Consider the following 23947-nt stretch of genomic DNA (forward strand, 5'->3'; position numbering starts at 1 on the left):
ACTTGACTCCAGTGTGCCAGGACCCTGTCTCCTGTTTTCAGAACTGAGCTGTCCCACTAAGAACAGTCCCCCATCAACATACATTTCTGCTCTATCCACAGCACTGCAGATCTGCTGGAGCAATCTATTTCTCATTTCCTTCTTTTTGCTCCTCTAGTCACCATTCACTGGCACATGTCTTGCTGCCATCATATTTTTCCTGATGTCATTAACAGACAGTAATAAGAAATCATATTACATCAGGCTTGTATATAAGAGCTAATCTGGACTAAAAAGTAATAATAATACTCCGTTGTAATGTAGCACCTTTATCTAAGGATCTCAAAGCACTTTACAAATGTTGAATTAAGTCTTGGACCATGCCTAGGAGGCAGCATTATAATCTTTATTATACAGAGAAGCAAACTGAGTCACACAGAGATTGAGTTCTCCAATGGCACACTTCAATTCAGTAGTAGACTCAGGAAAAAAATGCAGAGTCCTAGGGCAAGATTCATAAAGGGACTTGAGGCACTGCATTGTATGGGGAGAGCTAGGCAATCACGAAAGAGATTCTGAGAAGCCAGCAAGCTGAGTGGGGAGCCACCTAAGTGAGCCAGGCGTGAAATGCAGAGGAGAGGGAGTGGGCTTAAGGCCCAGATCCTGACAGATACTTAGGCACCTAACTCCCACTGATCTGAGTCTTAGGCACCCGACTGACAAGCTGGAAGGAGGCATCTATCTCTTCTTGAGATTCACAGTTGTGAAGTCTCTCCTACAGTTAGGCACTTAAGCCACATCAGCCCTTTCTTGCAAAACACCAGAGAGAGCCACAGAGAGACCCGTGCCACAATAGCCCAGTGGTTTGGACATTCCCCTAGGATGTTGTAGCATGAGGCTTAAGTTACTTCTCCAATGAATATTTAGTTATTTATGCACCAGTGGAACAGCTTCTCTAGAATGAGAGAGACCCGCTCCAAAGCCCAGTGGTTAGGGTACTCTCTAGGAAAGTGGGAGACCTGAGTTCAAGCCCCTGCTCCAAATCAGGCAGAGCAGGGATTCAAAACAGGTCTCCCTCATTCCAAGTGAGCACCCTGAGCTATTGGTTATTCTGATTCACACCAGCCAGTCATCCCACAAAATTCCCAGTCTGTTTGTCCCTAGCTGCCTTTTGTACAGGTTAGACTATGTCTTCTGAAGTCATCCTCACAGAAAAGAAAACCAGGGGAATGCCTTGTTTTAGAATCCTGCTAGGATCTGGTTGTGAGCTAGGGCTCTGAGCAGCTTGCTAGCTATAGGGTGGCCTCAGGCCTAAGCAGCTTTTTGCCTTCTCTGCTTGTGGGGATTTAGGAACCTACAAGAGTAGGCAGCAGCTGAGCAGAGGTTTAGTGAATGTCAGTAGCGTCTAAATGTTGGATGGAGGCACTAAAGAGCCAGGTGCCTATGTCCCTTTGTGAATCTAGCCCCTGGTTCCTTTTTTACTTGCTCTGACTGCTAGTCCCCATTCCTTCCATGTTTTATTTTACGATGGGGTACAGTTAGGAGGTCTGACTCCACTTGTCTTACCCCCATAAATGTATTTTTTGTTTTCAAATAACAGCCTTATCTCTGGGAGCTTACAAATTTGGTAGCACTGTCTGATGCAATTCAAGACCCACTTGGAGAGACTTTGGGCTGGCATCGCTAAGCCCTTAGACCTTTTTCCCATGGAAAAAAATGGTCTAGGGGACTTCCTGAAGGCTTTTGTCCTATTGAGGTAAAATGCCAAGGCTCTCCTGATGTCTAAGGTGAGCAGGTGTCTGTGAGCCGGCAGTATTGAAATGTGAAAGTAGGCATTTTGCAGCTGGAGGGCTGAAAACCAATGGCCTTGTTCCAATGATGGAATGATAAGGTGACCATCTGAGCTTTGTTTAGAGCTCTGAAGTCCAGGATGGGTATCCAGTCTCCCTTCCTTTTTGGTGTTAGAAAGTAATGTGAGTAGAAACTCTTGCCTCACAGATGTTGAAGTACTGATTCTGTGGCTCCTAACTGCAGGAGGTGATCTATTTCTGTCATGATAGACTCTCACAAGAAGGGTCCCTGAAGAGGGATGGGGAAAGGTATTGCAGAAGGGGTAGGAAGGTGAAGTGAATGGAATAACTGGATCTGTTGATCTCTGTCCGATGTTATGTGCTCCCAGGCACTGTGGAATGCTGCCAAACAGTGATCAAAGGGGTGCACAGGCAGAGGTAATAGTAGGGAGAGGTCTCGCAGAGCCTTGACCTGCCCATCAAAAAAGGTGCTTAAGGCCAGGTGATTGAGTCGAGGACTGGGAGCCTGAAGGCTTCCATTTTGTGAATTTTCCTTTCTTCCTTTGGGGCTCATAGTGCTGTTGTGATGGGAATTGGGACAAATAAGGCCTCTGTTGGTATTGAGGGTAAAACATTTCTTTTGCCCCAGTGGTTAGATTCCCAGTGACATAAGAGTGGCCCTGGAATCTTCAAAGAGTGGAGGGAGGTGTTGGTCTTCTTGGCAAAGATACCCTCTTAACACCCTCAAAGGGGAGATCCTCCACTGTGGTCTGCTCCTCCCTCGGGAATCCCAGGAGGTGAAGCCATGATGCCTGTCTCATCACCTGTCTCTGTGGAGATGGTCCTGGCAGCTGTGTCAGCGGCATCAAGGGCTGATTGCAAAGATGTTTTTGCTACCACCTGCCCTTCCTGGATGATGGCTTTGAAGGAGCTCTCTGCCAGCTTATCAATAAAATTGTTTAATTGATTGTAATTCGTGTAGTTGTATTTTGTCATGAGCGTCTGGTAGTTGGCAATTCAAAACTTTAAGGTGGCCATGGAGTACACCTTCCTACCAAAGAAACCAAAGAGACTGCTTCCAGTCTCTTTCATGTTGTCCACAAGAGTTCACAACCTCCACCACAATGAAATTGGGTGTGGGTGGGTGAATAGGAAGTCTGATTTCTTCACAGGGATATAATATTTTTTGTCTGCATATTTGTATGTCGGGGCCACCAAACCGGGGTTTGCCATGCCATCTTAACTGGGTCTTGGATGGCCTCATTAACTTGAAGGGCAATTTTGGAAGCAAATGAAGCATGGAGGATATCAATGAGCTGGTTGTATGTATTTTTAACTTCCAATGGTATGTGGAGAGTATCAGCCACTCTTTTTGCCAGCTCTTGGAACAAGTGGAAGTCATCCACCATTAAAGGAGGCGATGGCATGACCATGTCTTCTGGCGAAGAAGAGGATATGGTCTTGGGTGTCACCTCCTCTTCTGTGTCTACCTTCTGCTGCTCCACTTTTTGAGGTTCTGAGGCCTATGGTGCTGTGACCAAGGCAGCATGCCTAGATGGTTCTCAGGTGATGCTTGGTGCCCTTGAGTCAGCTGTTAGTGTGCCGCTCAGGGATTCTAGTATGGCCACTGCGGTGGCATGGGGCCTGATGGAGGTGCCCACAGATGGCTGTACCAAGATGGTGGGGGTGCCATCTGGCAGTCCATTCCCGGATCCTGTTGATATTAGGTCCCATATGGAGCTTCAGAAGAGTACTGAGAAACTCCTTCCAGCTCACTATCCTTATTTGACAATGGAGGGACATGGCATGATTGTGGGGAAATACCCCTTGGTGCCGTGATCTGGATACCAAGGGGCAGAGTCAGGTAGTTCCAGCATAACCAGGTCCCTGACCTGATGGTATTCAGCTGGTACCAAGTGCCCCAGCATCAGTTGTGGTACTGGGGGGATGGAGACCTCGCCCATACCAGTCTCTTCAGTGCCGGATGGGTCAGTGCCGCTGACAGTACTGACATCAGCTCGTGTATTGGGAGTGTCTTAGGGCATTTGCCCTTATCTCTCTGTACCAAAGATTTGGTGCCTGCACCCACAGGGTCCATCAGCCTACCAATGGTAACGACAGTTGCCGTGAGGCGAGGGTGCCAGATGATCTCGGTGCTGAGGATACTGAGCAAAATGGCGATTGCTTTTGGTTAACCCTCGGCTCCCCCACTCTCTTTTTTATCTTATGAGAGGAGTCCCCAGACTTTTTCTTTGACCCACTGTCCTTTGATGTCAAAGGTTGAGGGGAAGACTCATTGCCACCAGAAGATTGAGGTCAGAGATCCGCCTCCATAAAAAAGATTTTCTGGCAGAGCTCTCTGTCCTTGTGGGATCTCACTTATAACTGCTGGCAGAGAGAACACTTTTGTTGGATGTGGCCCTTGCTAAGGCAGCAAATGCACTGGGAGTGCTAGTCTGCAACTGGGATTGCCTCAGTGCAAGTGTGAAATTACTTGAAGCCCGGAGAGCGGGGCATGCTCTTGTCCAGGAAGGTCCTCCCCACCAGCGGTTGACACAAGAATGAAGTTTTTCTTTCTTCTTTTTTTATTGTTTTTAAGGCACAGCCAAATAAAGAGTCAGAAGCATGCTGAAAGGTTTCTAAAGATAAAGATTAACAAATGAAAAGGAGAGTTAATGATCCGCTAAAGGCTCCATCTCTAGCCAGGAGCAATTGAGAAGGAACTGAAGTTGGTTAACTGCGTGCACTGGCTAGCCTCGTGTGTGCACCCAACGGATGCTGCTACCGAAGTTCTCAAATCAGCAGCACAAGGAAGCAGACATACGTACAGTGGAGAAACCATAAGGACACTACTTAAAGAAGATGTGAAGCTACTCTTAACTCATTTTTTAAAAACGGAGTAGATTTCAACTAACAATGTCATTCAAAAATCACCTAATTATGAATTTTGTCTTCAGAGTGCATACAAAAATATTTCCCGAAGGCTAAACATTTGCTCATCTAATGCATTAGTTTGTATCAAGGGTGGGGCACTTTCAAAAAACGTTCTCAGATACCTATCACCCTTGTGAGGTCTTCTCCCTTCCTTCTCTCAAAATTCATACTACATAAACTGAACATTTCTATGCAATCATTATATACTTCAATGGATGAAATCCTGGCTCCTCTGAAGTCAATGGGTGTTTTGCTATTGATTTCAATGGATCCAGGACTTCACCCACTATATTTTTCATGAAGTAACTATAAACATTTCTAGTGGAGTATACTTCAAACAAGGTTTGTTCGCCAAGTTGTATTGTTTCTCTTCTTTGTTAGTGTTATAATTAAGTGTTTATTTAAATAGGGAAAATAAAAGAAAAAGATTCTCTGATTTTTTCATCTATCCTCCCCATGGCCATATGCACAGGCTGTACACAGAAAATCACAAATTAAACGGGAGAATTTTTGTGGCAGATTCTTGTTATCATATTGACAGCACTGCTCTGAAGCCTTGTGTAACAGAGGTTAATACTATGTAAAATATCCATCAGTTACTGTTTTATGATGCTGAATCTGTTTACTTTAGTAGGAACGAGACTGTTGGCTTTTGCAATTGTAGGAATCGGGTTTTCCTAACAAAACATTAAAAAATACTGTGCTATCAATGGAACTCTCCTAATAACTCCTAATAAGTACGGAAGCATATTGACATATATATCACATGCATTTAGATCCAAACTTTCCAGGTCAGTTCATGGTAATGGCCAAACAGTAACCTGAGATGCACTGTCAGCATTACTATTTATTTAAGATATTTGCTATTGGGCATGTAATCCAGTACATATTTCTAAAAACACCACATACACGAGTATAGGATATGATCTTACGTACAATAGTGGTGATCTCTAAAGTGCCCCTGTCTTGACAACAACCCTTCAAAATTCTTGAGTTGGTGTCCATCCATAGAATGTACCTTTTCTTCAGAAACCTACCCAAATTTAATTTTCAAATTATCTTATTATCAGTTTACTTCACAGAGTCCTTTTTCATTTATAAGTATTCCTTGATTCTTAGAAGAAAGATTGATATCACCTGTTTTATTTGCATTTCATTGCTCTGCTTATTCCTAAAAGTATCTTTACTGTATTCTTCGGTTAAGACTTGGAGATCTGGCTTAGAATCCTCTCATTTTCTCATCCCTGATCTAAATTATACGCAGACTGACTGCTCCGTTAGTGCTAGGGTCCTAAATTACCTCTTTATTTATGAGACCCCAAATACAAACATTTTTTGTCCATCAGTCCCAGAATCCTCTCTCCTCTTCCTGCTTCAGTGGAGTCTATGACTGGGTAGAAAATGTGGAGAGCCAATACATTCTGACTGATACATGTGTACAAAGCAAGCAGGAAGTAAACCTATGACTGGTTTCAAAATGGAAGAAACCACTGGCAAACATACACTAGAGAATAAGTTTAAAGAATAAAAAAACTTAATTTTGATTTAATATGTCTGTGAGATGACAGTACAAATGGTGAAAACACATATTAAGTAATTAATGTGTAATTATACCATAATTATACAAATAATGTCCAGTTATATATTTTTTTCAATATTAAGAACAAAATCTAACTTTTATTAGCACCATTGTAAAGCCAAAACCACCTCTTGGCTCTCAAAGGAGTTATTCTGTATCTACCCCAGCGTGACCAAAGAAAATATTTGTCCTAAAACAATAAATATTTGTTAACATTCTCTTGCATTTAACAAAGTATGTTAACATGCTGTTCAAATGCAAATATTTAAATAATCTTTTATGCAATTTACAGAGAAGAGATTTGCCAACATCTTGCATTAAGTATGTGAAATACTCAAATTCTACACATTAACCGATGGTTTAATAAGCAGATAGTAACATTTACAGATCATATGACAACAGTATTTTAATATCAAATGTCAGTATATAGTCTCCTGTCATATAATATTTAAACTAAAATAAATATTAAATTTGTTATTAAATACAGATTAAACAGTTGTTTAATATTTAAACATTGCACAAAAATTCTATTAAAACAAAAGAGTATCTACCAGGTAATCATAAAAAAATAAATAAAAAAATTCCAGTCCTCACCAGTGAAAAACCAAAAAATTCTGCACCTTAGAAAATAAAGCAAATCAACTTATTTATAATGCAAACATGTCAGAGAATCTGCCCCCATTACAATGATTGACTAGAAAGACTGTCATCACATTGACAATTTCTGTTTTTCAGATCATTCAGGGAGCTGAAAGTAAATTAACTTAAGGGAATAAATCCCTCAGAATCCTGGACCTCCATGCCATACTCAGGGAACATTCCCATTGAAACCAATGGGAGCTTTGGTACAAACAGCAGGAATAGATCCTTATTAAACTGGCATTTTTCAAAGGTCACTGGATCTGAAAAACACAGGACATGCTATGATTTGGCTTCTTATATCTAAGACACTGTATAGACCACTGGATTAATATTGTCTGATTACCTACCAAAAGCTGTCCAGCGAAACAGATAAAAAGAATGAAGGAAAGTAAGAGAAATGCCACCCCAAAGGAAATTCCAAGGATAGACGTTCTATAAGACAATAAGAAAAAAGTTAATTAGACATTATGCAAATAATGTACACATATCTGCAGTGCAGCCTTTCTTTGTTCAGAATGTTGGTAAAGACCGTTAAAAATAATATCCCAAGCACTAATCATGTCTAAAATACAATTTTCAAACATCAATGACCTAGAGAAACAAATCCAAGCTTTTACCAAAAGGCTAATAGGTACTACTTCTTAGCAGGGGGCTATTTTTGTGTGGGCCAAATTTCAATTTTCTAGCCATATCAGTAAGATTGCATTTTTTTAAAAAAGCACATTTTAAAAATATGGTAGGTATGTCCCTCTCTCCCCATTCTCTTCCTTCTCAACAAAGGCTGAACAATCTTCTGCTCACATTTCACAAAAAATGTTATCTTGGGCAGAGTTCGGGTCTTGAAATTTCTGTCCATTAAGAGCTTCAGAAAGTTAAAATGACTGAAAACAGTGACTTTGAACATTATACAACCTTAATATAGCTGTAGATAGCAATTTCTGCATTGCTTCATGTTAATGAAGCAAAGACAATTGAATTCTCCTCTCCTGTAGACATAACCTCAATTCTCACCTCAATCCCTGGAAAAATCATGGAGCAGGTACTCAAGAAATCCATTTTAAGGCACTTGGAAGACAGGAAGGTGATCAGGAACAGTCAACACGGATTCACCAAGGGAAAGTCATGCTTGACCAACCTTATTGCTTTCTATGATGAGGTGACTGACTCTGTGGAAGTGGGGAAAGTGGTGGATGTGATATACCTTGACTTTAGCAAAGCTTTTGATACGGTCTCTCACAGTATTCTTATCAGCAAGTTAAAAAAGTATGGGTTGGATGAATGGACTATAAAATGGATAGAGAACTGGCTAGAGCATAGGGCTCAATGAGTAGTGATCAATGGCTCCATGTCTAGCTGGCAGCAGGACACAAGCAGAGTGCCCCAGGGGTCGGTCCTGGGTCTGGTTGTGTTTAACATCTTCATTAATGATCTGGAGGATGGGGTAGATTGCACCCTCAGCAAGTTTGCAGATGACACTAAGCTGGGGGGAGGGGTAGATACCCTGGAAGGTAGGGATAGGATACAGAAGGACCTAAACAAACTGGAGGATTGGGCCAAAAGAAATCTGATGAGGTTCAACAACGACAAGTGCAGAGTCCTGCACTTAGGAGGGAAGAACCCCATGCACAACTACAGACTGGGGACTGATGAGCTAGGCAGCAGTTCTGCAGAAAAGGACCTGGGGGTTATAGTGGATAAGAAGCTGGATATGAGTCAGCAGTGTGCCCTGGTTGTCAAGAAGGCTAATAGCATATTGGGCTGCATTAGTAGGAGCATTGCCAGCAGATCGCGGGAAGTGATCATTCCCCTCTATTCGGCATTGGTGAGGCCGCATTTGGAGTATTGTGTCCAGTTTTGGGCCCCCCCCACTTTGAAAAGGATGTGGATAAGTTGGAGAGAGTCCAGCGGAAGGCAACAAAAATGATTAGGGGGCTGGAGCACAAGGCTTATGAGGAGAGGCTGAGGGAACTAGGCTTGTTTAGTCTGCAGAAGAGAAGAATGAGGGGGGATTTGATAGCAGCCTTTAACTACCTGAAAGGGGGTTCCAGGGAGCATGGAGCTAGGCTGTTCTCAGTGGTGGCAGATGACAGAACAAGGAGCAATGGTCTCAAGTTGCAGTGGGGGAGGTCTAGGTTGGACATTAGGAAAAAGTTTTTCACTAGGAGGGTGATGAAGCACAGGAATGGTTTACTTAGGGAGATGGTGGAATCTCCATCTTTAGAGGTTTTTAAGCTGCGGCTTGACAAAACCCTCGCTGTGATTATTTAGCTGAGGTTAGTCCTGCTTTAAGCAGGGGGTTGGACTAGATGACCTCTTGAGGTCCCTTCCAACTCTATGATTCTGTGATATTTGTGTTACAATAGCTGCCAGAATCTCCAATCAAGAGTGAGGCCATATTCTAGTTAGGCAGCGCACATGAACATGTGAAGGTAGGGGCCCAGATCCCCAAAGGTATTTACGCAACTAAATTACAGAGACCAATGGGAGTTAGGCACTAAATGACTATAAGGATCTGGGCCGTACTGCCTATCCTGAAAAGCTTAAAATAAAAAAAGACAAATGACATACAAAGGCTGGGAGGAGAGGGATGCAACCAAATACTTGTAATTTTTGCAGGTTAACACTTGCAATAGTTAAATAATAATAAACCTAATATATAAGTAATAATAAACCTAATAATAATAGAGTATGTTCCAGCTCATCCCTTCTTCCTCTCAAGCAATCATTCATTTGCTGACTTCTAGGAGTCATAACAGAAGCAGATATTGAGGAAAGATTTGATAGAAGAGAAGATAGTGGGCCTTACATATCAGTTTTGGAGAGTATTCCATGTGTAAGGGCAACATGGAAGAAGGTATGAGGAGCTGACATATAGGCAGAAGAGAAAAGCATTGCTGGCAGAGTGAATGAGGAGGGGAGAGGAGGTGATTTAATAAGAGGCAAGAGTGGTCAACTAAAGGCAGAATTGAGAAGGGGCTTGAAGATCAGGACAAGAAGCTTGTACTTGATGGGGGGAGGCAGTGGAGGATTACAAAAAGTAGTGTGGTACGCTCTAAGTAACAGCCGAAAAAAGACGATCTTAGCAGCTATGTTTTGTATGTATTGAAGGGGAGCAATGTCAGCATGACAGCAGCAGAAAACAAGGAGGTTACAGTAGTCAAATGAGATATGGTGAGTGCTGAGACAAAAACTTTGGTGTATGGATAGAGAGAAAAGGACAGATCTTAGAACTGTGGTAAAGGAAGTAATAGAAAGTTTTGGACATAGACTTGGTGTATGTGCAAAAGGTAATCTCTTAGGCTACAGTCCTGATTGACAGGGAGGATAGAGGTCATGTAGGTAGTGACAGAAAATGGGGAGCCTTTAAAGAGTTTTTGAGGAAAGATCAGCATTCTGTTTTGGTTACATTATGCTTAAGTAGTTTCAATTTGCTCCTAAAGCTACCAGAGTGCAGCAGAAATGGGAAGCAAACAATGGAAAAAGGAAATACCAGGATTTCAAACACTGACCATTGGAAAATTGCATCAGGGATTTACTTTTGTCATTGACATGTTTCTAGATTTCATGAATGTCATGTGGTATCATATGATACTGCATGAAGCAGGATACTAGAATATGTGGGTAAATAATTTTGATATGGCAATATTTTTCCTGTGGTACTTCCCACTGAAGTCAATGGCAGCTGCAGATCCTCTGAAAATCATGCCATTTATTTAATGACCTAAATATGGATTTAGGTACCTACAGTGAAGCACTCCAAATTTGAAAACCTTGGTCCAAGTCTTTACAGTAAAGATATGCCTACTCTATTTTGTAAGCTCTCCAGATGTACTGCAGTTATTTATCAGATTCTTTTTACCTGTTTGGTTCAGACAACCCATTTTGGCAAAAGGATATTCAGAAGTCTTCAGGTCTGTTAAGTATTTTGCCTTCCTTTTACTATGCCTATTTGAATGCCCTCATTCCTAGAAGTTCCCTCCCAAAAATGTTATCATTATTTACCTCACTGAGCTCCCTGATTGGGCAAGACTGTAAGATATGACCTGAGGAGGGTTTGATTTTTGAAGAGTGATGAAAAGATCTAAGAACTTCCAAGTTTTCACAATACCTGAAAGTCTGAGGAATTGATGATTTTGATCATCCACATTATTAGCAACCTCCTCTTATTCTAACGACTACATCAGGATAACTGTATTTTGACTAATTTATTTTTTATGAGATTGTTTCAAATTGAAAATATATCAGTATTATCTTCTCAACATATCAGTACTAATGTTATCAACGGCTGTCTTGTTAGTAATATTTTTATTGAAAATATTGATTCACTGTAAAGACAGAGATATTAAAAGATGGGGTGGGCATTTCCTTGTGCCCCACTTATACTACTGTAACAGCATATTATAGGCATTACAGAATATATCTTTAAGAATTCAGTATATGCTTTGGTAATTCATGCACCTGTTTCTTCTTGGCAGGAAACTAAATTTTATGTTCATAATTGTTTGACTACAATTCTGTTCTTGACCTAAAAGCAGCAAAGAAATATTTTTTAAAAATATGGAGGTTATACATGACAACACTAAATTTAACTTTGTTTTTGTAATCTAACAGTAGCTACGTCCTGGGGGATTTGGCTGATGCACTCACTGAGCCTTCCACAGAGTCAATCAGTGCAAATAGTTTAATAATACAATTGCTTCATTGTTGAAAAAATCCTCTGAATATTAAAACTCATTTTTAGTCTTTTCTTTATCAGTTGCAGCAGGAAACAGCTCATAATGGTGCAGCTTTTTCCTCTTACATTCTATTCCTTTTTGCAAGCTTGCTTTCAGACAAAGCTCCCAGGCGCTACTTTTGTCCCTCATAAAATTCAGCCTTGCTCAGCTTGGACACAGTTCTAATGCCCCTAGAACATCTTCCTTAGAAAGTCTCATGGAAAGTAGTACATGAATCTTAATGTATGCATGACAGAAGACAGAATGATGAATGATGGTATGTATTGTTGAACATAGATGCTTGTCAGAACAAAGCTCAGGAAAAAGATCTCAATTGTAGCCAGGGACAAACCCAGTACAACTGCAAACCCCTTTACTTATATTGATGAGCAGTCACTCAGGTAAGTAGTCCAGTCAAATGTGATAGGGCTACTCCTGTGAGAAACTGCTCACCAACATGAGTAAGTGGTTCACAATTTAACATTCTGCTGAAAAGAAATAGTGCCAACTTAAAGTCAATCAACTACATGAAGCCAAGGTAAAAATGGCAAGAAGGGTGTAATTTGGTCTTGGTTCCAGGGGATGCCACTGCATTCTGAACAAGTTGTGAGCCAGGGAGCACTGCTGGAAGTACTACTTTGAGAAAATGCAATGATCAAGCCTAATGGTCATTTTAATGTCACTATGTACCATGACTGCCCATTAAATTTTTCCCAAAGATACTGGGTAACCTGATTGAATTTAACTTTATGCTTTATACTATGCAGTTTATTATGTAAACAAGTCATTGATTTATCTACTCAATGAGAAAAACTATTAATAAACAATGTCATGACACGAGAAAGAACTTCTGAAATAGTCCTGAAATATAAAGTGTTATAATAATCTTCCAAATATCATTTAAATAGTTACAGACGGGCTCTTATTCACCACTGTATTACTCCAGTTTTATGTCAGTGCAGTTGGTGTTACTGTACTGTACCAAGAAGTTACAGAGGCAAAACAGGAGTAATGTAAAAGTAAATCAAGCCCCATTATGGATCTAATTCTAGGTCCAATTATATCTCTCCATGTCCACTCAGACCATTTCCTTGAACTTTTTTTTTTTAAACTTTTACTCTGCTGTTATGTGTATCTAAGATTCAACAAAATCACCCTGGAAAACCTGGGAAAGCATTAGTACAGCATTGCAGAAGAAAAAAAGTTTTAATTCTCTGTTATGCTACAGTTTACTGAACAGCCCTTTGTCTTGTATATGGAGAAATTATTTTCATGGCATAAATTTATTGTAAATAACTTTTGTGATTATCAGATACAACCCATTTGCAAATGCAAAGTTTTAATGTTTAATTGCCCACAAAAGCTGTTAATTGCCTTGTGTACTCCTCCATTATCTTTTAATTATGGACAGGTGAAAATCCGTATGTCTGTTTGACTTATAAATGTACAATACCTTAAAATTTGTCTGACTTAATTTATTTATTTTATAGGATCAAGAAGTATGGAATGTGAATCTTTTAAATATGCATTGGCATGGGAATGAAGAAGGGACATAGGAATGAAGAAATCCCTATGAAATAAGGTATATTTCATTTTCATTAAGTAGAGTTAATTCTAAAAGAATCATCATATACCACAATTTTTATTAGCACAATGTCATTATTTGAATTTGACTTGAATTTCTGAAGCAAAACAGAGAAGTCGTAATTGTCTTTATAATTAGTCATGTATAACTCTGGATTAGCTATTTGGTTAGAAAAATGCAAAAGTAACAACTGCAAAATGATGTTTGGCACAACTTTTGCTTTCTGTATGTAATTCATTTTCATTAGAGACTTTCATTCCTGGTAAATTAAACAGCAGGGAAGTGGAAATGGAATAAAATGACTTGATTCACTGTCATGGGCTCAGGACAGTCTTCCTCTGAATCTGTATGGGCAGGGATAAGTATCACACTCACTAATTACTAACCTGGGTTCCAAAAGGACACTGACTGGCAGAGGCTGCCAAAGAGTTGCACTGAATCAATTCATCTTAATGGGTTCCTAGCACAGTGTGACCTGTAGATGAAGTGCACTACTTTGCCTTTCTCAAGGTAGACTTTCTATTGCAAAACCCAATCAGAGAAGTAATGCCTGGTATTTATAACCATTAATTTATACAATGAACTTATATAATATCTTCAAACTGAAGTTATTAAATTGTGTAAAAATATTACTGAATTAAGGACACCTATGGGGGGTGGTATTAGTATTATTCTCATTTTCCAGATGAGGAAACTGAGGCAGAGAAGTCAGATGACCCATGGTCACACAGGAAGTTTGTGGTACAGCTGAAAATAGAACTCAGCTTCTCTTATGAACATAATTTATGCATCCATTGACCCTTCTACAGATTCATTTAGTGTTAAAAAAAAATAATAACGCAATTGTTTCATTGTTGCAAAAATCCTTTGTCTATTAATACACATTATCAGTAATTTTCTTTTTTAATCAGGCAGTGCTGAAAACAACTCATAATCCTGAATAAGTTTTTCCTCTTTGTTATATTTTACCAGATCATTTTAAGAAAAAGTTACCAAGTACTGCTGCTGTCCTTTGAGAAATTCAACTCTGCTGACCTGCGTATACTGTTCTAATGCCCCCTGAACATATATATATACATATTAGATGTATTTTTTGCAGTTTTAAGGAGTCAGCTATGTGAAGGTTCAGAATGGCATAGAAGCCAGTGTCTTTGGTTTTAAAAAAAGATGTAACTAAATGATAAATATTAATCAAAACAATAATCAAACTCTGTGGCTTCCCTGTAGCTCAGATATTGGTGCCTAATGCCATGAGAGGGATGGTGCTTAGGACAAATCCCTCTTGTTGGCATCTCTCATTGGCTTGGTTAGGCAGCTCCTTGCCTAATGTGCTGGCTTTTGTGGATCACATTCGAAGGTGCCTATCTCTCTCTGTGCATGGTACACAGATTCCAAACTCAGGCTTTGTGGATCATGGTATTGTTCCTGTGATTTTTTTAGGCATCTAAAAGTTAGGTTTAAGTTTAGGCACCTAAAATACTCAGTGTCACAATGCCTAAGTCCCTTTTTGGATCTGAGCTTCAGATCATATGAAACAGTTAGGAGTTTTGAAAAGCAGTGAGAACATGAACAAAGCAAAGGGATCCACAGAGTTAGAAACATGGAGAGAAAACAAAACGAGACTCATCTTGGAAAAATGCAAACTTAAAATGAAAATGTCTGGGCAAATATAACCACAAATAAATATACTTGGAGAGAGAAATCTATGCAGGAACAATGCTGAAATATATGCAAGGCTAACAGTGGACAGTAATTTACTAAGATTATAATTTGGTAATTGTACAAAAAGTGTCTATGCAAGAAACCACATGAAAAGTCAGAAAGTATTATTTATTCTCTATATAGCTCCACTGCCATCACACCTGGAAAATTTCATTCCGTTCTTGGTACCTTATTACCAGAGAGATTGACAAATTGGAGTGAGTCCAAAGATGAGCAAACTGATGACAGGGCTAGAAAGATTATATTATGAGGAAAGATTTAAAAAGCTAAATATGTATAGCTTGGCAAATTGATTACTAATGTCTGCCATATCAGCTTATAAATATTTGAAGAGTGTTATAACACTGAGAAAAGAGAAGAATTGTTTAGTGTGGTCCATGATGGTATAACTAGGAATAATGGGATAAAATGAAGAAAGGGTAAATTTAGGCTTTCTTGCAGTGAGAGGTATTCATTTGTAGAACAAAATTCTAAGGGAGGGGGTGATATCATCATTGCTTGGGACTTTTAGAACTAGACTGGGCAAAATATACAGTGAGAATTGATGCTGCATTTGCAGACCAACAGACTGGATGATCTAATGATCTGGATGGCCTTTTCAGTCTCTAAGTTCCGTGATTCTATCTCCTGATTCCTGATCCCAAGCTTCTACTTCAAAATAATATTTTCTTTTCCAAAAAGATTTGATCAGGCAAATATTAAATTTTAACCTTGCTGAAAATGCAGTGAAAATACAAAAACAATACATAAACATAGACAAACATAAACAAAATGTTGGAATTTTCCCTCAGATAAACACACATGTAACTCCACACATACGCAAATGAGGGAAGCATTTGGAAACATGTTTTGCTTTATTTATTCTTTTTCTGTATTATTTTCTTTTCTACTGTATTTCTTTGTAATGTGCAATGAAAAGGTTTGATCTAGTATGTGAGTCAGAAGCAAATTCTGCACTCTAAAAAGGTAATGAGTTTAATGCTTTAAATTTTTCTACTTTCTAAGAAAACAAGAAAACTTCTTTTAAGTTTGCTTCATAGGGAAAAGATCAATTACATTTTTTTTAATTTTCTGTGGTATGGAGGTGAGAATATGCTATAATAGCAATAGATACCCCAAAAGACAGGTGCACAGTTTCCCATGTTGAATATGCCTCCTGTGAGAAACTGTAAATATTTCTTAACTTCAAGTGCAAATATTGTATTTAAATGAATTGCACATCCAATTTAAGACACAGAAAAAAGGACAGTAAAAGATCTATTTATTACACTGTGATGAGATCAGGCAATAAATAATACTATTAACTTAGTAAACTACAAGTGAGTTTAACCCCTGCAATCAAACAAAAGGTTAATGTGCCAGATGATGTAATGTTGTAAAAATGTATTTGAACAGCATAAGACAAAATGTTGGTAACCTGTGTGATCTCACTTGGCTAGACAAACCATATGCTAATGAACTCTGAAAGGTCCAGATTGTCTCTGATCCTAATGGGAGTATGCAAGACAGGAAAGGAGCATCTAAAAGAAAGGAGGTCAGGGACATTTGCAGTCCCTGTACTTGATGGAAATTCACTAAACAAGTTCACATTGAACTGTTCATGCTTTTTTATTTTAAAATAGAAATGTCATCAAATTTCACAGAAAAGTAATATTTAAAGGATGAAAAAACATCGGAAATGAAATGGTGAAAAGGTTCAGAGATTAGAAGGCCAGAAAGAACCATTGTGATCATTTAGTCTGACCTCCTGAATCACCCAGGCAATAGAACTTCTCTGAATTGATTCTTCTTTGAACCAGAGCACATCTTTTAGAGAAATATCCATCATGCAAAATGACATAGAAAAACAGCCACAGATTTACATAGCTCAAGTCTCTTATTCTGCAATGGGATTTTGAAGACACACACTTATGCATATGTGGAGTACCACTGACTTCAATATCTTTCCGCATGAGAAGTGTCAGTGGATCCTGTTGAAGAATTAGGTGATTAGTTAGGATACCCTCTGACAAACTAGTGGTTGCACACAAGAAGTACAGGCAATCAAACTCACCACTGCCAGGTTTAAAACCAAAGTCTTCCACCACTTAAATGAAAGAAGAATTTTCTATCGCCAATACTAGGATTTGTATAATCTACAAATCATCCACTAGAGGGTAGCGGTATACATACACTTTAACCAGTCATCATAAAAACATGTCACATTTACAGCAGCAATCAACTGGTTAAATTGCAATGTCCATTTTTAATGTACTAGATGTATGAAATAAAAAACATTTATCATTTCCCTCTGTTTCGAATGCTTTGCAAAAACAAGGGGCTCTATTCTTTAGTTCTTATTTACTTAAGCAGTCACAATTAATTCAGTCATTTAAAGGTGAATGACTGATGCAGAACTGGACCTTGAATGGCTAGCCAGTCAGTTATACCATCATGTCTGACCAACAAGGGATATAAAAACAGTTCCAGCTTCCCACTACCACTCCCAAAACAATAGGAAAGAACCTTCCAATAAAATATAGTACATCCTCGCTAAAAACGCCCTTCATAATTATGAACCTTTGGCTATAGTGAGCTTGGTCCCTGTATTCCAACTACAGATACAGCACTCAGGGCCATAACCAGGGCGGGGTGAGTGAAGCAGCCACCCAGGGCGCAAAGCCCTGTGGGCAGAAAAATGAATGGAAATAAAACCGGTAGGTGGTAGAGGCCTGCAGCGAGACAACACTGTGCCACCCTTATTCCTGCACTGCTGCTGATGGTGGCACTACCTTCAGAGCTGGATGGCTGGAGAGCAGCAGTCGCTAGCCAAGTGCCCAGCTCTGAAAGCAGCACCCCTACCAGTAGCAGCACAGAAGTAAGGGCAGGCTATGGTATTGCTGTAGAAACTGGCAAAATTGATGATTTTTTTAGAACTGAGACTTAAATCAACATTTGGAATATTTTGTATTTTGAATGGAAACAAAATTGAACATTTGCTGATGTGCTTTTAAATTTTTCATGTTCGACTGGTTTTTGAATGTTCCATTTCAAGTTGGGATTTGTGTTTTTGTATTGTGTTCTTCAGTGAATTAATGCAGAATACAGGATGCAGGTTACAAATAGTTATTATTAATAATTAATTAATTTAGCTAATGTCTTTATCAAAGGCAACTTCATTAACATACCCCAGCAGTTTATCATTCATTTTGATTCTCCTTTCGCTATAACAAACCTCTGGCTATAATGAACAAAAGACTCGGATTCCAACAGGTTCATTATAGAGAGAGTGTACTGTATTACAATATGGCAAATGTACAGGGGTAATTTTGTCACCCATGCTTATACAAAAATATCAACTTTCGAAATACGGTAACACTCAACAGCACTATTCCATTTTAAAAACGAACATGATTCATAATCTCAAATACAATTTTGTTCAGATTTTTCTTGCTAAAATTAAGCACAGAAAGGCCATCATGTTTCCTTAGGCCTTGTACAGTATGCCTACCATGATGACTAATGTAAATGTAGCTTTAAATAACTCCTTTTGATGCAATAATATCCTTATCCTTTTGATAAGTCTATCTAGTTTTAATATCCTTACATTTTTTATGTCTACTGTATAAACATTCTTATGATGTCTTATCAGCAATCACAAAAAAACCCAATATTAATTATTCAGGAATGGTGATTATAAGCATTTTCTACTAATTTTAAAATACCATTTTAAAAAAAATATCATACTGCATGCTAATAGAAAGGTATAATTAGTGGGTACAGAGAATCATAGAATCATAGAATCAGTATTATCACCATAGCATGCATATGAAATACATCTCACTAACTGAGACCCTTATACTACAATCCTTGTCCAGACAATAGTCCCACTGCAATTTTGTCTCTCTGTACTGCAGAAGTTACAATTACTTCTGTAAAGTATTGGATACTTTTCCATGCTCATTTGAATTTTAGCCTTGTCCCCATCATAGATTTAATTTAAAAAAATCAAAGGTGATACAAGTATTAGAGCATCAGGATATTATGATTATTTAAAAACAGAAGTAACAAAACCTAGCTCTGAAATAATCTAGATGTCTCATTCATATCTGTTTCACTCCTCTCTCCATGAATTAACACATGCATCCTTACAAATGCTAATCATTAACCTACAGTTTAAGGATACTGCCATTTTTTATTTATGATCCAAAATATATCAATACAAATGCACTGAATATAAAATAGGAATTTTTAATAATATTTACTTACTTTGGTAATACCAGAATCTGCACGATAAAAATGCAGAAGAATATGAGACAAGCACAAGTCACATAATACTTGAATGCTGGCAGCGTAGTTGCTCTGTACTACAAAGTAAATTAGAAATTGTTAAAACTACAATTCCCAACACAGATAAAATTGCCTACTAGCCTAAGCTGCATTTTAAACAGGCAGATCTACATAAGCATCCTTTGGCAAAAATTAATTTATTTTTTCTTCAGTGATTACCCCCCCACTCACAAAACAGTGTGAGATATTTGGAGCCGGGCATTGTCAAGCATAGTATTAAAGCTTTTGCTCTCTTTCCCCACTTTAGAAAGTGTGTCTTCTATCAAACTGAAATGTCCATATATTGTATCTATCCAAAGAGCATGAGTATAATTAAACATCCTAGTGGAGAGAATTAAGTTAACTCTAGAAAGTTTCAATTTTTTCAATAATCTCCAATTTCTTCATCCTCTTCATTCTTGAAAATGGCTGAACTATTTTGGCTGTAAATTTCCAAAACAATGAATTCCTGGAATGAGACCAAATCTGCTAAATTTCAGCCATAAATAAAAGTACTGGATGAGAGAGTTATGGGAAACTACAAATTAATTCAAATTCTTGTGCAACATTAGCTAATAGTATAGGTGTTACAACACATCCCACTTTGTATAAGAGTGACCCATGCCTTATAGAAGGAACTAGCAATGACACCCTATATTCAGATTGTCTTACACTTTCCATTGGAAAAGATTTTTTTTATCTTATTCTGAAAAGCTCTCACGAGTCCATTGTTTGCAGTAGGTCTTTGAAATTTTGTAGAGTTATAGTTTGTTAGTGTAACTGCTGTGATGTCATTAAATTATATGCATGCAATTCCACCCTTGTCTTTATAAATTCCTACTTAGTTTGTGCATAAACATATTAAAAATAAGAAATAAAATATATATCACAGGAAATGCACTATTTGCTAGGTAGAAATTAGAGATGTCTCAGGTCTAAACCAATGAAGTATTAAAAAATAAATGCTTTAAATACTATATTTGTTCAGAGTCTAGGAATTCAAGAAAAATATAATTAAAGTAAAATGGAACAATGAGTAATATTGTAAGTGCTCAAAAGGAAAACCTTATAAATGATAAGTGGATGAGCTGTGCTTTTTTAACTGCAAGTGCACAGCTGTGCCTTTATACAAAAGGCCAAATTCTGTCCTGAAATATATGCACAGAACTCAAAGTGCATGTCTATGAACAAAATGTAGTCCAAAATGTGCATTTTAGGATTTTTTCCGCCCAGGCATTCTTGAATTCTGTGGCACATTAAAAACAATTTCAATTAGATGGTTAAATGAATTTCAAGGCATACGTCTGACTATATTTGCAGTTGGCTCTGTTGTTGCAGCTGTTGAAGTGGTCTGTAGTATTTTAATGAGCCACTGAACCCTTAAGGCCTTGAGCTATTGTTAAAAACTCACAATAAAATTCTGATCCACTTGACAACTTGTTTGAATATTTCACACTTCTACAGGCTTGCAAGAAAATCATGTGCTTAGCTTCTTGAATTAAATAAATTATTTCTCTCATTACTTTGTTTTTCTCTCAGATCAAGTAGAATCAAATCTTTCTCTTATCGATGTCAAAGACAAATCTCTCACTGACTTCAGTGGAAGCAAGAGTGAGTCCATAGACAATAAAAGAAAGTGGAGAAAGAAATTAAAGAATCGGGTCTGAAAAGAATCTTTATTTGTCACATGGCTGCACTCAACAGCCCATATAGCAATCAGGGCTTCCATATGCTCAGCACTGTTCAGATACTTAAAAAAAATAGTCTCTGCCCCAAAGAACTTGGACCTTGCAAATGCTTACACACATGCTGAACATTAAGCACAGAGTATTCCCATTAACAGGTCTACTCATGCGGTTAAAGACATGCATAAGTGTTTGTTGGACTGGAGACTAGCCTATTATTTCCTCTCCACCACTCAAACTCCCTTGCACTTTCCCTCCTTCTTTCTCCTGCTCTTCCTCTCCCCATCCTACACACAACTCATTCACTTTCACTGTAAAGATTGAGGAGAGAGAGAGGCAGATAAAGGAGAAAGAAAGGGAGAGAAGGGAGCAAATGCAAGAAATAGGTGATATTGCTCACTCTCTCATCAGCCGGATGCATTGCTTTCTCTCCAACAGGAAGAGACTCATAGATTTCAAGGCCAGAAGGGATCACAGTGATCATTTAGTCTGACTGCCTTTATAACACAGGGCATAGAACTTCCCTGATATAGTTCCTAGAGCATAGCTTTTAGAAAAACATCCAAAGTTGATTTAAAAATTGCCAGTGATGGAGAATCCACATCAACCCTCGGTAAATTGTTCTGAAGGTTAATTACACTCACTGTTAAAAATGTATGCCTTATTTCTATAGTCTGAATTTGTCTCATTTTAGCTTCCAGCTGTTGGATCATGTTATACCTTTCTCTGATAGATAGAAGAACCTACTATCAAATATTTGTACTCCACAGAGGTATTTAAAACTCTGTAATCAAGGCACCCCCTTAACCTTTTCTTTGTTAAGCTAAACAGATTGAGCTCCTAGAGTCTACCACTACAAGGGAGGTTTTCTAATGCTTTAATCATATTTGTGGCTCCTTCTCTGAACCCTCTCCAATTTAACAATATCCTTCTTGAACTGTGGACACCAGAACTGGACACAGTACTCCAGTAGCAGTTGCACCAGTGCCAAATACAGAAGTAAAATAACTTCTCTATTCCTACTTGAGATTCTCCTGTTTGTGAACATGAGGAGGAGAGTGAGTCTTGAAGCATGTTTCCCCCAGCAAAAGGAGTAATAGCAGCTGGAATGACTGGGGGAAAGACAGTCCTGAAGCTCTTTCCCAGTGAGGACCAGATGCAGCAGGACTGGCTGGGGGATAGAGGAATGAACCTTTATTCCTAAGGCTCTAAATGCCAGAGGAAGGGAGAGCTCTAGAGGAGAAGCAGATAGGATGGCAAGGAAAAAGTGGTCTTTGGCCCCTTTTCAGCTGTGCTGTAGGTGAGAAAGAGGCTGTTGTCTGCCTCTTACCTCACGTTGCCTGCTGTATGGGAGAACTCTACCCTGGACATTTATCTATGTGCACTGGCAATAGGGAGTGCAGCCAGTCAAGCACAGAGCCTATTGGGAATGTGGGTCTGAATCGTGAAGAGCATGAAGAATTATGGTACCCTATCTGAGCAGTATGCTTTACGCTGTTGTTCACTACCATTCTTTTACATATATACATTGTTACAGCCTTCCATGTTCTAATTTAGCAAACATAAAAGAAAATAGACACATTTACAATAATATTAAAAAATGTTGCAAAATAGGAGTAGCATTTTATAAAATGACCGTCCATTAAAAAAACTGAAAAACTGTGAAATTTGATAAAATATACATTCTGTATATTGAAGACACCCTCATTTATCCACATAATACCCATATTTTCTACTGTGTTTGGACATCAGGTTTTTACTTATTTTTTACTGTATCCAAGGTTTAATAATGACATCTAGAAAACAGATTCCCGCTCCCATCTACTCTCCAGCCTTACCATACCATATGCAGCACCTAGTACTAATATTAGCCAGTAACATGAAAACACTGTGTGGTATGCAACATGGTAGGTAAGATGGACTGAATTCTTAGGTCTCAATTCTTCCACATTAACACCATTTGTTAAGTAAGACTATATAGAGACATTCAAAAATAATTTATTTAAGTTGGGGAGACTTTTACGGGCTGCATTATTATTTTTTCTATGCCAGTGAACACAGAAGCAGCTGGGGATAAGATTTAGCATTTTGAAAAACAAACATGTTAACTACCTAAAAAAAGAGTGACTCGCATTATTTAAATTAAAATACAGAAATCAATAGTTCTGAGGTGACAACTTACTTCTTTTTCCAGAGTTTTGTTATAGAAAAGTAGTGATATTCTTTGAATGTCTTCAGATTTTAGCCATTGCCTGAAAGAAAAAAGGAATACACAGAACAGTATAAAGGACACCAAAACAGAGTAACTCTTTTTTCCCCCTATCATTGAACAGCTGTAAAGTAAAGAAAGCTGTAAAGTCTGTAAAGAAAGACTAGGCAGATGAAGTAATATCTTCTATTGGACCAACTTTTGTTGGTTAGAGAGAAATGCTTTTGAGCTACACAGAGCTCTTATTCAGGTATAAGACAGTTATTCAGAGTGTCACAGCTAAAGACTAACTGGAACAGATTGTTTAGCATAAAGAAATAACACATATTGTAAGAGAGCATTCAAGGTGAAGTAGCCTCTGCAGTGATAGGACAAAATGAGGGTGAGTGGGGGGGTAGTGGGTTACAGACTGTTGTAATAAGCCACAAATCCAGTGTCTTTATTAAGACTATGATTTTTAGTGTCTAGCACAGTTATGAATTTAAGTTCCCACACTCGTCTTTTGAAGGTGTCTAACAAGGCTTCCTTTGAGGACAAGGATTGAGAGGTCACATATGGAGTGATCATTTTGTGAAAAGTGTTTTCCCACAGGTGATAGGATGTTTTTCTCTTTCCATCATTTTCTGTGTGAGTTCATTTGAGAGTATAGTGATTGTCTGGTTTCACCCATATAGTTGTTATTGGAGCATTTAGTGCACTGGATGAGGTGCACCACATGTTGTGATAGGTATTTCAGAGCCATTGGCTATTATCTTTGAAAGCTCGTGGTAACTGGGGGAGGTCCCTGATGATTGGAAAA

The 23947-nt window shown here is 38.4% G+C and overlaps 1 protein-coding gene across 1 annotated transcript in view; it reads right to left on the reverse strand.

Moving 5' to 3' along the window:
- The window catches only part of ADCY2 (adenylate cyclase 2), a 363250-nt gene that overhangs the window by 63476 nt on the left and 275827 nt on the right, over positions 1-23947 (reverse strand). Inside the window, exons 13-15 of the mRNA XM_067569412.1 lie at positions 23122-23191; positions 19195-19292; positions 7272-7356 (exon numbers count right to left, since the gene is read on the reverse strand). Coding sequence (XP_067425513.1) covers positions 7272-7356; positions 19195-19292; positions 23122-23191 — 253 coding nt within the window. The remainder of the gene's footprint in view (positions 1-7271; positions 7357-19194; positions 19293-23121; positions 23192-23947) is intronic.

Source organism: Emydura macquarii, unplaced genomic scaffold (assembly GCF_026122565.2).
Source record: "Emydura macquarii macquarii isolate MOO-44397 ecotype Brisbane River unplaced genomic scaffold, CSIRO-AGI_Emac_v2 contig_320, whole genome shotgun sequence".
Classification (NCBI taxonomy): Eukaryota; Metazoa; Chordata; order Testudines; family Chelidae; genus Emydura; species Emydura macquarii.